Here is a 15314-nt window from a genome sequence, read left to right on the forward strand (position 1 = left end):
ACATGTCATCTACGACCACATCCCTCAAGCCTTTCAGTGTCGCGATCATCGGCGGAGGCATCGGTGGCCTCTGCACTGCCATCGCCTTGCTCAAATACCCTCACATCGACGTCCAAGTCTATGAAGCTGCTCCAAATTCTGGGGAAATCGGCGCTGGTGTCGGCATCGCACCTAATGCTCAACAAGCTTTGGAGCTCATAGCGCCAGAGGCTAGAGCTGCTTACGACAAACATGCGACCGGCAACATTTGGCCGAAGCATGCTAAGACGATGGCGAACTATGTTGTGGTTAGTCTATCACCTCCTCTTGAGTTGTTGGACACCCGACTAATTGGTGGACTTTCCTCTACAGGGCGAAGGCGAACATGAAGGTGAGCTCATCCACGCTCAACTCAATGCTTCCGGCCAGCAAAGCGTGCATCGTGCGCACTTCCTCAACGAGCTTGTCAAAATCGTTCCTTCCCAACGTGCGCACTTCAACAAACGCGTTGGTTTTCTCGAGGATAAGCAAAGCGGTCCCGTTATCTTTCATTTCAAAGATGGTACAACGGCTACCGCGAACGCGGTCATTGGTGCCGATGGTGTTCATAGCGCTGTCCGTGCACACTTGCTGGGCAAGGAAGCTGCGAAGCCTGTCTTCGCAGGGTCGGTTGCATACAGGGCTCTAGTACCAATGGACAAAGCGGTGGAAAAGCTAGGGGACGAGTTTGCGGGGAATGCCTTTTTTCTGTGCGGAAGAGGTAGGGTTCCGATCTTTCTTTCAATCTCAAGTTTCAGCGTGTTTGGAAGAGCAGTAGCCCATGAGAGTAAAGGCAAGGCTTCACTCAGCTATCCCATTGACGGCGGCTCCCTCCTGAACGTCGTTATCTTTGATTTTGAACAAGAAGCCTGGGAATACGAGAAGTGAGTTCTACACGCAGATCCGGAAGCCTTGAGAAGAATGTTCAGTGATTGGGGCGCTTCGTCTCGGGCTCTCGTCGAAGTAAGTGTTCCTCGAACCAAACCCACTGCTTTCTCATTTTTCCCACTGATGGCCGCATATTTTCTTCCAATGCTGACCTCTATACAGCTCCTTCTAGCCACCCACGAACTATCTGTCTGGGCTATGTGGGATCATGGCCCAGCATCGACCTACACGAAAGGCCGCATCGCAATAATGGGCGATGCAGCCCACGCGACCACGCCTTACCAAGGCCAAGGTGCGGGTCAAGCGATTGAAGATGCCCTCGTTCTAGCAACTTTGCTCGCCGAAGTCTCCGACCCAAACATGACTCAGAGCGCGTTTTTGGTTTACGATCAAGTGAAGAGGGTGAGAACGCAACGGGTAGTATCGACCAGCCGAGACTCGGGGCAGTTAGTCGGCATGAAGGCAGAGGGCGTTGGTAGTGACTTGGAGAAGATGAGGGAACTATTAAGCTTCAGGATGCACTGGATCTGGAATAGAGACATTCTGGCGCAGAATCGGGAGGCGCTGCAACTGTTCAAGGAGATTTTGTGAAAGTAGGTGAGGGGGGGGCCTTTTGGATGTTTATGTATTTGGTTAATTATTCTCATCCCCAGCCAGTGCGAAGGCTTGCACCAGTAGTCCTGGGCTCGAAGTTCTGTCCCCTTTACGACAGGGTGGGCATCAGCCCCGAATCATTTCTTATTCATGATCGAGCCCGTACCCGTTTCAACTGCCACTTTTCCTGATACCCAGACGCCGGTGTCTTCACCATTTTTTGGTATCTTCACCATCGTCCGATGTTCACATAAACAGGTCCTCATTCGGGACTGAAGATGAGTGGTGCTATAGATGCTCGATCACAGACATTTGCTTACAACACCGAAAGGAAGTGTACAATCTCTATGGTCGTCCATTTGAATATCCCTCAATTTCACCCCCACCTGATACACTGTCTCGTCTTTTTCGTCACCCAACATAAAATGAGCCCACTGGATGCCTCCAAACCGTAGGTGCCATGATGCAGCCTTAAAAGTGTCGGCTTTCCCTGTCCATTTCACCCTCCATTTCACCCTCCATTTCACCCTCCATTTCACCCTCCATTTCGCCCCCAATTTCCCTCAACCCAAGAGAGTTTCTCATCTCGATCGGCGCACTGCTTTGAAGGCTCCCGCTGCTCGCTGAAGCATCCTTATCAACCTCTTTCGTATCTTGATGATCTATCATTGATATAAGAACGGTCTTCTCCAAGACTGCGAGTTCGGGAAGGTTTGCTAGGAAGAGCCTTGTTAACTCCAACATCCTTTCATCCGATATTCCCGGTAGACGAAACAGACGACTGAGGACTGTGTCTCCGTTGTGGTCCTTTGCAAGAAGATCAATGTGTTCGAGCAGAAGCTGCAGAATCCTTTTGGTCAGTTGACTCGTCACGCGGAGCATTGGTATCGGATGCTAAGACGAGACTATGAAGACCAGTGACCCCATCACACCCGCAGCAGTTCGCATCTATTCCGCGCCTCAGCAGAGTTTCAACCGACAATGGTGACCCATGTATAATCGCTGTGTCAAGATCCGAACCACCTGCAAGAGCTCCCAGAGATAAAAGAGCTATGAGATTTCCAATGAGATCTTCTCTGCAAGCAAGGCGTACTGGCGTGATTTTATTCTGATGGGTACGTCCATTGACATTAGCTCCAGCCTCTGCAAGGTACTCTATAACATGAGGTAGATCTTGACATTCTGATATGTAATGGAGCGGCTGGCGTCCAAATTTATCCGCGCAATTAACATCAGCGCCTGCGGCAACTAAAGCTGCGAGAACAGCCATAGAGCCATTACTTGCAGCCAAATGAATTGCTTGTCGTCTGTACGCCCATCTCTCATTGACAGAAGCGCCATTTTCTAACAAAACCTGCACCATAGGAAGATCTCCCTTCATTACTGCCAGGTGAAGCGGTGGCCCTCTTACGCAGTACAGTGCGCGTCCCGGAACCCGGGCAACGTTAATTTTGGAGCCAGGTTGTTGAAGTATTGTCTCCATGACCTCGACATGTCCACCGGAGACTGTGGCATGAACTGGGCAGGGATGTAGCGAGTCACATCTGTGGGGGCTAGGTAGGGAACTGTGTTCCTCAGGATCCATTGTCATCAGGATTTTTACTCTATCCTTGTCACCTCTGTAGCAAGCTTCAATGAACTCCGTGTAATGGGCTGATGAGCTTGTTGATACGTGGAAAGTTCTGGTTACCAGGATACCATCATCTCTCGGCAAGGCACTGGCCAAGACTCTGGAAGGTGGCAGAGCCATCAGAGCATCTTTAAGCTTCGTACTCTGACGGTCTTCCTTTCGAGGAGTGACAGTTCCATGGTCAAGGTCGGGCTCTTTTTTCCGCAGGCGTAGCCAACGTGGATTTCTGTAATTTCTTTTGTAGACTCTGGCAGTGAATAATTCGTCTTCGAAACTCAGCCGGTGATAAACAATGCTCTCATAGCTCCTGAGACTGTCGTGGTCACCGCTTTCATTAGTGGACAGAGAAAGTCTTGAAGACAGTTCCGAAGGTACGATGGAAAATGCGCTCTCGTCTGACTTCATGAACTGCTTCTTCGATTGCTGAAGTAGGTCGGTTCTGTCTTGCGTGTTAGGACTTCGTCATGTTAGCGGTTCATACTCAGTTGTGGTCGCTGCATTCAAGAAGAGGCACTTCCAAACTTTGATCATAGGCTCTGGACAGCTCGAAGATATGCGGTCTCAATGCCGACAAAATTGAGAACTCACAGTTGAATTGCCTGTAGAAGAAGACTCATTGACTGTGCTTGATCTCTAATCCGATTTTGATGGCCCTGCAAGGTACCTTCGTTCCACACTAGCCGCGATCGCTGGGCAAAAGTCGTATGCGCTGCATCGTACGACTGCAAGTCTTGCTGCAGTGCGTCGAGAACCATGGATCCTGTGCCAAGGAAATTTTCTAGGCGATGTGTAAACCCACTGTTGTCTGTGGGCGTAAAGTCTTTAGACCACGCTCCAATTCGATCCCACGCGAGTTGCATAATGTCCAAGTTCTGCACCATGGTCGAGATGGTAAGCTTAGCATACTTGTATTGTCCGGCGAGGCTGTTCAGGCTTTTAGCAACACTGCCGCATTGCACAGCCAAACTGATGGAGCCCTCAACAAGTCCCACAACTGATACCGGATCCATGGCCGAAGAACGACAAATGTAAGTTATGATAACTCAAGTAGAAGATAACCCTGCATCTATGCAGGGAGTGACTTTCACTGCAATCGGGAATAGCAAAAGATATGTGCTAGAAGATTGGGCGTAAGGCGATCCCGGCCACAAGTCCAGGCTGTGCTGGGCCTTTCTATAGCTTCACTTCCTTCAAACCTCGCGTTTGACAGCTCGTCCAAAGGCTACGGACAGATGAGAGACTTTTCGGTATTCGGCGTTCGAGTCTATATAGATGTGAGACGTTGGCAGAGTTGATAAGAAAGTGGTCGAAGGAGTCGCAGCAGCGGGGCTGAGACAGACGAGGCTACAAGGCTGCATCAGACCTCTCGGTTGACAGGTCAAAATCGCCGTCATTTCTAGAACATTGGCTGTGACGCACAATGACATCAGATTTTCTTTCCGTTTCCTAGAATTCGCGAGACGCAAGATGAATGTAAGATCGCTGAAAATCGACAGGTGTTGAGACTACAGGCGCTGCTAACATAGTTTTCCCTGGTAAGGGCATGAAAATGTTTACTTTCTTCTTCTCTCCTCCTGTCTCTCTCTGTCTGCGTATCTCTCTTTCTTGGCACTACTGGGTGAGGGACTGTACTAAGATGATAAAATATGATTGATTGAAGCTGTACAAGCTCATCACTGATCTACCCCCTTGACAGTGTTGCCAACCCTGAAAAAGCTACTTTCCCACTCGGAGACGTTTCCAACACGCCACGCGGCAGTGGCTGCTCTTTGAGCTGATAAAGACGATGGGAAGCGTAGTGAGGATAAAGTCGCAGCTCCGAGGTCGTAGGAAGCGTGAACACCATAGACGATCTTCCCGCCAAAAGTCTGAAGCAGTCGATTTTACTGGAACCGCTTACCAAACCAACAAGACTGGATCCTGCAATTGGAGTGCTATCAATACGCATGCCTTCATACTTGTTGTCGAGTTTCAACCCTTTGACGTCGAAGTCTTATCTAACAAATGCTTAACAGCTACTAACCAAGTATGACTGAAGTACTGAGCACGACTTCGTTCGCTCCGTGATCACCAGCGTGGAGAGATCTCCGCCGCAGTCTCATGTACGCCCGTTCAGTACAACCTGGATGCTCATGGTGGCAACTCTAAAGATAACAATGTAACGAACGAGGCGGGCAACTACATTATCATCGCTGTCTCCTACTCATGTTCCCTATCGCGCGGAAGCTCTCAGGCTCGCTAGCTGATAAACCAACCACCGATCCACCCTACCTCGGCCATCCACTAGATTTAGAGACCCACGTTCGACTCGTTCGTTCTGTCGAGACCATAGTAGCAACAGAGCCGATAGCCGGGGTTCTGAAGTTCAAAAGCTAACGGAGCCTAGATCTCGGATTCAAGGATCGGATCTGGAAGCGACGAAGAAACGTCTCTGCCGAATTGTGATCTCTTGGTGGTTTCTTGTATATACATGCGTGATGACCTATGTACGAGTACCATACTAAGAGCACTACACAGACGGCTCCAAGCGGCAGCGTCGCTTCGAATTGTTCTAGCCTGGAAGCATGACACGGAGTGTGTCACCGGCTGTAATACTACCCAAACAGTGGGCAAGACGGCCTGCCTGGTATTGCTCGCTACAGTTCCCCAAAGGAGTGACAGATGTATGAACTGAGATGGGAGTCCGACGGATTCCGAATGCCTCGGCTTCCTTCAGAATGTTCAATCTACCAGATATGCGGGCAGGATCGTGTGGAAGAGTCCCGCTGCACGCAGTATATGCAGATCTCTAGACTGAAAGCACATACGGTACGAAAAACCCTCAGGTTCGTACAGACATGCGTCGTCGGTAGGCAAAAGGCGGCATTGGCTTCTTTCTGCAGGAGTTGCACGCAAACCCACGGAGCCGGGAATGTGCATGTGATTGTGGGGGTACAGCAGGCTAACCGGCCCAATGGGCTGATGACCAGACTGGCCTTACCCCATTTTCCAGGTACGCTTTGGACGCTTTCTTCATCACGATGTGCGGTGACGGTACACTTTGGTGTCGACAGCCTCCCGCTTGAAAGCTTAGCTTGCGCATGGTTATGTAGCAACCAATCCGTCCCAAAATGTGCGTCGCTTGGTGCAGAATAGTTTCGTATACCAACCCATTCACTCTGCCCACTACACCCGCAAAACTCGATTCTTCAGCTGTAGGGAGGTATGACAATGTTCGTTGATGGCAACGAAGCCGCTGCAGCGTCCTCAGCCATAGTTCTAGATAGACGCAATATTTGTACGAAGGTTGTTCAATACCTCGTGTCTTGCCTTCATATAGTAGTACACCATATATCATCACGAGAGCGGCAAGGCTGACAGGAGAACCTTGTCTGCTGGTGCTGATAGCACGATCGGATTTGCAAAAGAAAAGAAGAGTTCAGGATGCAGGTGGAGCGTAATAGAAGGCTCGGAGATATCTATGTGAAGTCTACGAGATCCGACGGGCTGAAAACTTGACCGTCTCGAACTTTCAAGAGATAGCCATCAACACGTGCCAGTCCTTCGGTCACTGGAGTGGCTTCAGAGTGCGTTATGTTGAGGTGCGCAGTTTTCCATCGAGATTTTTCGCCTCATCTGATCGAACCTCCCATTCCTGTTTCATGTGGATCGAAGAATGTGGCGGCGGAACTTCAACCGCAGCAAATGGACTGCGACCATCGACCAAAGAGTCCGGCTTACTGGTTGCATCACTTGCATCAATCTGAGTCTTGTTGTGTTCAAGGTCCGAGAGCAGGGAGGAGTCTTTGAACCTTTGAAAAGCTGAGTTTCTCGATCTCTTCAAGCGCAGCCGGGCCATGCTGCTCGAAAGGACATTGCGTGTTTCCGAGTTGGTCTCCTTACTATAGCCAGTAATCTTTTTGACGGTGGGCGGAAAAAGTGGCAAGCAAGCAATGATGATACCCAGCAGAGGTTCCAAAATCGTCACAATGGCAATCTTTGTAATACCATAGGTGAAATCGTCGAGGTTCATGTGAATAGATAGGATGAGACGGACAATGGTAACAATACATACGCTGTGAACATAGCGGTTAGCTCCACTGAGCAAGGAAGCACACGTCGGGCACATACAGGAAGCCAAGAGCGAATGTGATTGTGAGTTCAATCTTTCTCCGTGTGGTCATCTGTAGCCCCCAAACCATCGGCATTGGTAGGAGAACGATGGTCAAATCCATGGCTACGTTGCAACCGCTGAGAGCAATAAGAGATCCGAGGGGGCTTTCGCAAATTCCTGATTGAAGAGGGTCCCAGTATTTGGAAAGCGGGCGGCAAGTCAAGAAGTCACTGACGACTATCCCGATACCGAAGGCTACCACGAGAACCATTACTGCGTACGTGGCTATAAGAAATGCTCTGTTCGAGCGGAAGATGGTGATGTAGAAATGCACTATGGAGATCCTAATGGACGTGTTTGCTGCAGCCCACGCGACATCTGAGGCTAGATACGCCTTAGTGAGGATATATCAGCATTGTGAGGACCACAGGCGAAGAATGTCTCTCATTCGTTCTTAACATACCTTCAGAATGTCCGGTATTCTTGTTGGGTCTACGTATTGTATATGCTTATCACTTCCGTCGTGGATAATCACTTCTTCTGGTCAGAGAAGCAACCCATGACGAGAAGGAAAGCCAACCTGTGTTTGAGGTTATGACTAGGCTAGCTGCGAAAGACTGCAAAGTCAGCCTGGGGTCAAAGAAGGTTACTTGGCTTATGTTCATACCCATGAGAGCACCGATGCATAGTCATTCAAGAATAGACCATGGCGCTGAATCTTCCTAGACCATAACCGCATGCCAACAGCGACAGCGGCAAGACCAAGGAATACACTGTTTATGACAATCACTGTGATCCCCATGGCATCTCCATGGCTGGGACTGGCGCTTCTTTGATACATTGTTCGACAGCGCAATCCAGAACAACAGTCAATACACTCACTTTGCGGCCTGCAATGCGAGGAACGAGGTGTAGAGTACAGGAAAAGAAGCTGAGGGGCAAGATGACTCGGGGAAACGAGACCCTAAATGTATGCTTAGCGCTTTCGATCAATCTGATAGGCAAAGTAAAGCCGTCGCAATGTCAGCACTCGCTACCAAGGTGAGGCACATGATACATTGATACATTGATTAGAATACTACCTTTCAGCCGCTGAGGTGGGCACATAGTGGCAACAATGGATTATGTGGTGCGCTTCGGATCTCTCAACGGTACGGAATCTAGGCACTACCGTTTCGTAGGACTGACCTCCGGCGGTTCGCTGAATCCCGAGATGTTCAAACGCGGTCACACGGACAAAAGCGGCAGGTCCCAGTCCTGAAGTCCTACTCCTGATTCATTCGAGAGAAGTACATCAATGGTGCACAGTGAGTAAGGTTGGTACCATTTCGAGAACTAAGGAAACCGAAAGAAGAGGCAGAAAGTGTTTGCTCGAAGAGCAAAATTGAGGTGGTCATGCATGTAAGCGGGTTTCGATTTCAGTGGACCCGATGTGTACATTGTAGATGTAGATCTCATATCCTTCAATTGTTGCTGGTCGGTGCATGGTATGTGCAATGATGAGGATGACCGCATGGCTCAAGCAGTCTCCCAGAGCCGCGCCAATGGTCAGCAAAGCAGATCAGGATTGACAAAAGCTTCCCACGTGTCAGCCTCGCCCTTTTAATACTTCTTCAGGCTGTCAGAGTCTGGACCCGCACAGGCTTCTTAAAGATCGCGCTGAGCTTCCGGAAGTCTAGGGGATCCTGCAGGACCTAATGCACAACGACGACATACATTAGCGTCTTTGTCAAAGTCCTATTCCGCCATCCCTTGTTGCTGGAGTAAGTATGACTCTTTCGAGCAGCGTGCAACGGCGGACGAATATAATGGGACCTTTGAGGCACACAGGCCTCTGTTAGCAACGAATAATCTCCCAACCTCGACTGCGTATCCTCTTGCTCTCATTCGTTTCATGTCTTGTATGCGAAGAGAGAGCAATGACCTTTTATAGCCTTGCAGCCTTGGTGGCACAGCACAGCATCGCCTCGTGCTGGCGTGCTACTTTTCCGGATGGAATCAGTATAAAAGACCCTGCTTTGTTAATTGGTGTGGTCGTACTCATCGATATACGCCAGAAGCGTACGCGTCGAGATTTTGAAATTCGTTGGGGTTTAAAATATCTCCAAAGCAAGGGGATGAAAGAAAACCAGTGTATAGAGGCAATCTCAAGCTGGGTGTACAGCCAGAAAAAAGCGACAATTGCACCGGATTGAACTCTATGAAATCGCCTTCTTGAGTGAATGTAAAGTATTCTGTTTGAATCGACTTCTCTTGGCTATGGATTTGACGAGGTAGAAGGCCAACTTCTTTTGGTTGATACGCACAATCAGGCTATGCTGCGGTAAGTCATACGGCCAATCGGCAGAACCTCTGGGTTCAGGATTTGTTCAACTATCAAAGTTGTCTTGAAGAAGCAAAATTTAGTCCTCATGTTGTATGTTGCATTGAATGCTACCACAGTGGCAACAATCAACAGGCTGAAAGTATGTGGAGAGTCTTCTCAGACACATAGGTGTAGCCCCATTTCGTTCCGACGGATCTTGGCGTGATTGCCTATTGTGTTGCGGTACCCTTTTCTCCTTGACTCAAGCTCTTCGTATTGGCAACGTTCGGGTTCTCCTGAGGCTTTGGCAGTGAGGACTGTCTGTAGAAAGGACGAGTGCACGTCTATGATCGTGTTAGTCTGCACAATCAAAGCTCGTCTTTCTGAGGAGAGCCAGTGCAAGCGACCGTACCATTGTTACGACGTCTCCCCAGTCGGTACCCTCGCTGGTTTCCCGACTCCCATTTTACACGCAGCTTTTGCCCCAGGATCCCGGCTCGCCAGCCTCAATGCTCTTTCAGTGTTTCCCTCGCTCTTTATTCTGCTCTCCTTCCTTGTCCATGGGAGACCTCTCTGGCTTAATCCCAGGAATGGAGTCACTACTCCTTATAGCTTGAATCTCATAGGCATGCGATTTTACACATGTGAGGCCCATTCCTGAGGGCGAACGCGTGTCGGCAACAGTTCCAAAGTTGCACAAGATGATAAGGTGTGTAGGATACGGGACAGGGCGGCCTGAGGAACAGGTAGTCAGTCAACATGGATATCCTGCAACGACCACTTTTTGACACCCGTCTGCATCAATAGGGACGTTGTAGTAGAGAAGAATCGGAAGAGTTGGTGGAGTGACTGGTGATCCTGGGAAGAAAAGGTAGAGAAGCCGACGGAAGGTTTGCCGGAAGTCGCCGAAGTAGTTCCAACACTAGCGTGTTGCTCACCTGCTTACGTAATCGAATCTCTTTGCACTAGCTCAAAAACCCGGGGGTTTCTGTACCTATTCTAACATCTGGCAAGAGAAACAAATCCGTTGTTGCTTTTTCTCCATCTTCGGTCCTATCCTACACATTCAAGGAGTTCTATCATCAACACTCTTCTCCTGCCCAACAATTGACCAGAGCTCAGTATGGCACTCCTTCCAACCACATTCCTTACGCCTCTCCTGGCACTCTTGTCCCTCTACGCAGCCCAAAAGTCATACATTGCCATCACCAATCTCCAACAGTACGAAGAGCGCACGGAAAGGGCTGCAAAGCACCTTGACAAGGCAGCGCACGATCTGTACAAGACTCGAGTCACCCAAGCAAGTGGGGCCGCCGCAGTATGTATCCCAACGTCTCTTCCGCAGGTCCTACACGACCTTTATTCTTTCCTCTCTTTGGCTGAAAAGACTTGTGCTTGCCCATTGCCGAGACGTTTGTCCTTGTTGTCGTAATCGCAAGGCCGATCACGGTCTCAAATTTCTATGACTAGCACTAACGCCGAGATTGATAATCTTGTGTAGATAGCGCTCTCCCTCATAAGCTCCGTTGTGCTATTTTTCAATCCCAATGTCTCGCCAATCGTAGCGTTAGCCAACATCGCTACCACGGCGGCTGCGTACATGCACATCACGGGGTTCTGGAAGGCGAAGGCTCAGGTACCCTTTGTCACTGGCTTCAATGAGGGAATTAGGAAGAGCAATGATCTGAGGCGTTTACTTGTGTCATTGGGTGTCGGGTGGACATTTACCGGGGCGGTAGGGTATCTATGGGCATGAGCAGGGGTGACTGTCTCAGGGAATATAAGGTCTTTAAGTGAGAACCCAGAATATCAACATACTCTGGTTATCTCACCGCACTGCCCAGGGGTTACAACTGATCATGCTTGTATAGGGTTTGGAATGTTCCATGATATATCTTAGAGCTTATTGACACAGCCGGAATAGCCAGGACCGGCAATAGGCTGTTAAGCTACAAAACGCAAGAAAATCGAGCGGACAAATAGAGCAGCTAGCAATGAAGGATCCCCTCTTCGTCGATAGCGTGGTCATCTTCGTCACTATAGCCGTTCTCATCTTTCCTCACTTACATACACTTCTGCTTCCAAATCCTGATTCGCAGCTTGTTGAATCTCCGCCCGCTCGATCGCAGCTCCCTCCACCAGAACCTCCTCTGCGTTGCTCCAGAACTCGGCAGTAGAATTCCGTACATCGTGAAACGGTACAAATGCCTTGCCAAGCGGTAGGCATATCACGTGAGATCGAGACTAGCAGACGCTGTCGAAAGTCTCTTGAGCTCCAGCTACTCCTTCGCTCTAAGGTCAGAATAAATCTTCATCTCGTCTTCACTATTAGCATTCAGCCAGTATCATATTCCCCTTTACGGTTTGTAAAATACCGGCGAACATGACCAGGTTCTAATCTGATTACCGGTGACCTTTAATACCCTTCCTGGCTGAATATCAGTCATGATGTTGCCAGTATCCCAATCATAATATGTCAGGCAATAGGACTCGAAATCCAAATTAGTGTAACGCTTCCACCTGGTCTGCCGTTAACACAAGCGAGTCCATGACACTCTACCGTCCGGTCAAACGCGGGAAGAGATGCTTTCGGCGACCAATATGATACAGGGATATTCGATCCGAACTTTCATTGGACGAATCATCCGGTGGTTCCCAGTCGGCAGCCAAGGTCCTGATCTTCAAAAATAAGTTCCCCCACAAGGCATTTGCCCACGTATCTCCAACAGGAAAGTTTTGCTCCTCCTCCATAGACATGTTCTCTGCTCGTGAGTAAGGTCAAGATAGGCGTGAGCTTTCGATTCCGGGTTATGTTCTAGGATCCTACGCTGTACAACAAAGAGTTGTCCAAAAGGTCTATGGCTCGTAAAGTCATGGACTACGACATCTGATTGAAGCACCACAGCGTGCTTGATTACATCGTAGTATCTTGACATCATGACATGGTGGTCTCATGCTTCAACAGGGCACCCTCAATCCTTACGACCATCAGTCTGTTAGAAGATAGCCCTAAAGTACAGCGCATTGTACATTATAGATTTCAATACCAAGGCTACTTACTCACCGCATATCGCCCAGCTACCCTACGCCTCCTAGGAATCTGATCGCCGGGAAACATTTTCCCTCATGCGAATCAAGGTGAGATCCTTCGCAAAGACCACCCTCCTCTCAGACGCTCTCACTCGGAGCTTCTTCCTTTGATGGCTCTTGATATTCCCGCATGATATCAACATTTGCCCCTGACGGTCCTTCACACTTTCTCAATTGATCAACGTTTGTCGCTTGGGTAATACGCATAGGGCTCAGTGCGATGCTTTTCGGGATCCCACCAGCCCCTGGAACGTTCGAGTACCCCAAAAAGGGCCGATCGGAGGCATATGGCCCTGGGACCGTCTCGGAAGAAACTTGGACAATTGGTCCTAGATTCGCAAACAACGGTCGTACGGTAGCAATCGAGGCAGCGATGATTCCGAGATTCTGTTCGAGCCTGTCTTTCTTTCAGCCCCATGAGATTTCGTAGATAATCTTGCTAGGACTCACACGGCGAACACCATGTTGACTGCGTCTGCATCTGGAGTGACTGTCAGAGCTTGTGTGGGGGCTCTCGAGGTATGAAAGAACTTACGAGTGACATCCGCGGACGAATTCGTATGCAAAAAGGCAATGCGGAGGATCGAGAAAGATGCAGTACTTGAGTCGCGCTGATCAGCATCACAGACGCCGCCTGAGCACGCAAAGTCTTAGATGGAGTGCCATAGGCTTACACGACCCCGAGTCCCATGACTACTGAAAGTCCTATCTTTAACGATCTGTTTATCTGGAGTCTTCGTATAATCAAGGCAGGTAGGCCGGCGCACGTAAAGTCCGTGAATATATTGATAGCTGGAATAACGTCAGAAATATCACAAAGGGGCAGGGGGGAGTATTCACCGGCCTGCACGTATGCGATAGAGGTCGAGACGTTTTCCGAATAGCATTTTCCTTTGATGTCGAGGTCGTAAAGTGCCCTTAACGGTCTGCACTGAGCCAGCAAGGCAACGACCAGACCGAGGGTCGAGATGATCAAAAACCCCATAATGACATAGATGAAGTAGCGCACAAGATGTCGAGTTTTGCTGATGAAGCGTAGAATAGAGATACACACGGAGATCTTGACAAAGCAAGTGCCGATCACAAATTCGATTCCTTGAACAAAGGTCCACTTGATGAACTCAGACAATTGTACGGGCGTCAAGGTATCGATATGCCGGCCAGCGCCATTGGCAACTTGGTAAACGTTGGCGACCGTGCCTAAAAGAGATAGGGTCTGGGTCCAGTGAGCAAGACCGAGCTTCGTATTGTGTGAATCAGAGGGAAGAATCACCAAAGCAACGCAGATGGTATAGTCATCCCAGCCGGTGATACGGCGTTTCATGCGAACGTACATGCGAAGGAAGACAAGGTTTGCACCGGTAGCAAAGGTCACCAAGGAGATCGAGGACACAGTCATTCCTCGAAGATTACTGTCCTGCACCGGAGGCGATGGGGTTGCCATCCTTTACAGCGTGAATGATCAATCTCGAAGAGCAGCAATTTCACGATGCTACAATTTGAAGGGTCTGTTCGAGATCGAGGAACTCAACAATGTTTGACGACAACAGATATTTGCATTAGACGGCGCTTTTGATCTGAAAGCCGAGGGAGCCGACCATTTCAGCATCAAACGCCGCATTACGACATAGCTGGGAGTCTTCGACGGAACATTTCACAGTTTCAGCTCGAGATGACAGCCTCATCTGCAAAGTATCGACCATGGCCATCTGACCGCCCCATACGAATGCTCTGTCAGATCAGCAGTCGAATCCTCCGAGGGGGAACATTTCGGTTAGAGCTGCAGTTGGTAATACGCAATATCTTATCGTTGCCGTATCTGGAAAAAAGCCGACAGGGTCTAGAGCTTCAAGGAGTAGTGGGAAGCGTGCAGAAAGACAAAAACGTCCAACCGGCACGGCGCGGATTTTGCGATTGGTCACGTGGCGGCGCGCATACTTCATGTACTTTGTACTCTACTCTGATTCGTTATATTTCATAGATCGCGGCAGGTGCCGGTGGATTCCACCCTCCATTGTCCATGCCATCAGAAGTTCAAACGCACGCATCACTTATCTACCCTGCGGAAAGTGCCTCGGCATAAGCAAGTGAGTGGTCTGCCTTGCAAATGCAGCAGCAGCAACCGATACGGTGTATCATCGACAAGTGTCTTTGAAGTAAATGGTTTCCCCAGTCTGTCGAAATTATTGGCTTCGTTCTTTCCTGCCTGTTGGATGAACAGGAGCCTACTTTGTAGCATTTAATGGATCTAGATCATCGTATTACTTCCTTACTAGGAAAGGAAATTATCTCATTGATTCGAGTCCAACCAAAGCCTGCATTCCCTCCTTATGTCGCGTTCATCTTACATCATTTTATCTGCTGTCATCTTACAAAGTGCTTTTAGACGACCTTCCAGCCTTATAGGCGAAGCGAGAGCCGAAATGTCTATCCCGGATTGCGCCAGTACCGCTGTCATAAGCGTCAGACTGCTTCCCGGTTCCCGAAACACCGCCAATCAGCACACAGCCATCATTTGAGACGATACCAGCTTGAGCGTAGGGGGATGGAAGGTCAGCGCTAGTACTGGCGCCCAGGGGAGTCGCCGGTCTCGCAGAAGAGCCCAGCACGTTGTTTCGGTCATACCGTAAATGACTCTCACGACACTATAACGGCCGCAGAGAATCTTGACAGCGACGGGCGTCTGCCTGGAGACA

The 15314-nt window shown here is 49.4% G+C and overlaps 6 protein-coding genes across 6 annotated transcripts; 3 read left to right on the forward strand and 3 right to left on the reverse strand.

Annotated features, from left to right (window-relative positions):
- Positions 1-2: 2 nt before the first annotated feature.
- Positions 3-906, forward strand: HO173_009076 (uncharacterized protein; the record flags this gene model as incomplete). The annotated part of the gene is made up of 2 exons (XM_037310969.1): positions 3-287; positions 352-906. 2 exons carry the CDS (start codon positions 3-5, stop codon positions 904-906), a joined length of 840 nt encoding a protein of 279 aa, XP_037162063.1.
- Positions 907-939: 33 nt separating this feature from the next.
- Positions 940-1497, forward strand: HO173_009077 (uncharacterized protein; the record flags this gene model as incomplete). The annotated part of the gene is made up of 2 exons (XM_037310970.1): positions 940-981; positions 1069-1497. The coding sequence occupies 2 exons, from the start codon at positions 940-942 to the stop codon at positions 1495-1497; spliced, it is 471 nt and encodes a 156-aa protein (XP_037162064.1).
- A 474-nt stretch (positions 1498-1971) lies between these two features.
- On the reverse strand, positions 1972-4140 carry HO173_009078 (uncharacterized protein; the record flags this gene model as incomplete). Its single annotated transcript, XM_037310971.1, has 3 exons — positions 1972-2340; positions 2402-3587; positions 3719-4140. The coding sequence occupies 3 exons, from the start codon at positions 4138-4140 to the stop codon at positions 1972-1974; spliced, it is 1977 nt and encodes a 658-aa protein (XP_037162065.1).
- A 2561-nt stretch (positions 4141-6701) lies between these two features.
- Positions 6702-8064, reverse strand: HO173_009079 (uncharacterized protein; the record flags this gene model as incomplete). Its single annotated transcript, XM_037310972.1, has 5 exons — positions 6702-7185; positions 7241-7617; positions 7687-7757; positions 7804-7840; positions 7891-8064. The coding sequence occupies 5 exons, from the start codon at positions 8062-8064 to the stop codon at positions 6702-6704; spliced, it is 1143 nt and encodes a 380-aa protein (XP_037162066.1).
- Positions 8065-10651: 2587 nt separating this feature from the next.
- On the forward strand, positions 10652-11284 carry HO173_009080 (uncharacterized protein; the record flags this gene model as incomplete). Its single annotated transcript, XM_037310973.1, has 2 exons — positions 10652-10846; positions 11030-11284. The coding sequence occupies 2 exons, from the start codon at positions 10652-10654 to the stop codon at positions 11282-11284; spliced, it is 450 nt and encodes a 149-aa protein (XP_037162067.1).
- Positions 11285-12696: 1412 nt separating this feature from the next.
- Positions 12697-14062, reverse strand: HO173_009081 (uncharacterized protein; the record flags this gene model as incomplete). The annotated part of the gene is made up of 4 exons (XM_037310974.1): positions 12697-13015; positions 13069-13099; positions 13154-13218; positions 13293-14062. The coding sequence occupies 4 exons, from the start codon at positions 14060-14062 to the stop codon at positions 12697-12699; spliced, it is 1185 nt and encodes a 394-aa protein (XP_037162068.1).
- Between the last annotated feature and the right edge of the window lie 1252 nt (positions 14063-15314).

The sequence above is a fragment of the Letharia columbiana genome (assembly GCF_014066305.1).
Source record: "Letharia columbiana isolate WasteWater2 chromosome Unknown Sc0000037_s0, whole genome shotgun sequence".
Classification (NCBI taxonomy): Eukaryota; Fungi; Ascomycota; class Lecanoromycetes; order Lecanorales; family Parmeliaceae; genus Letharia; species Letharia columbiana.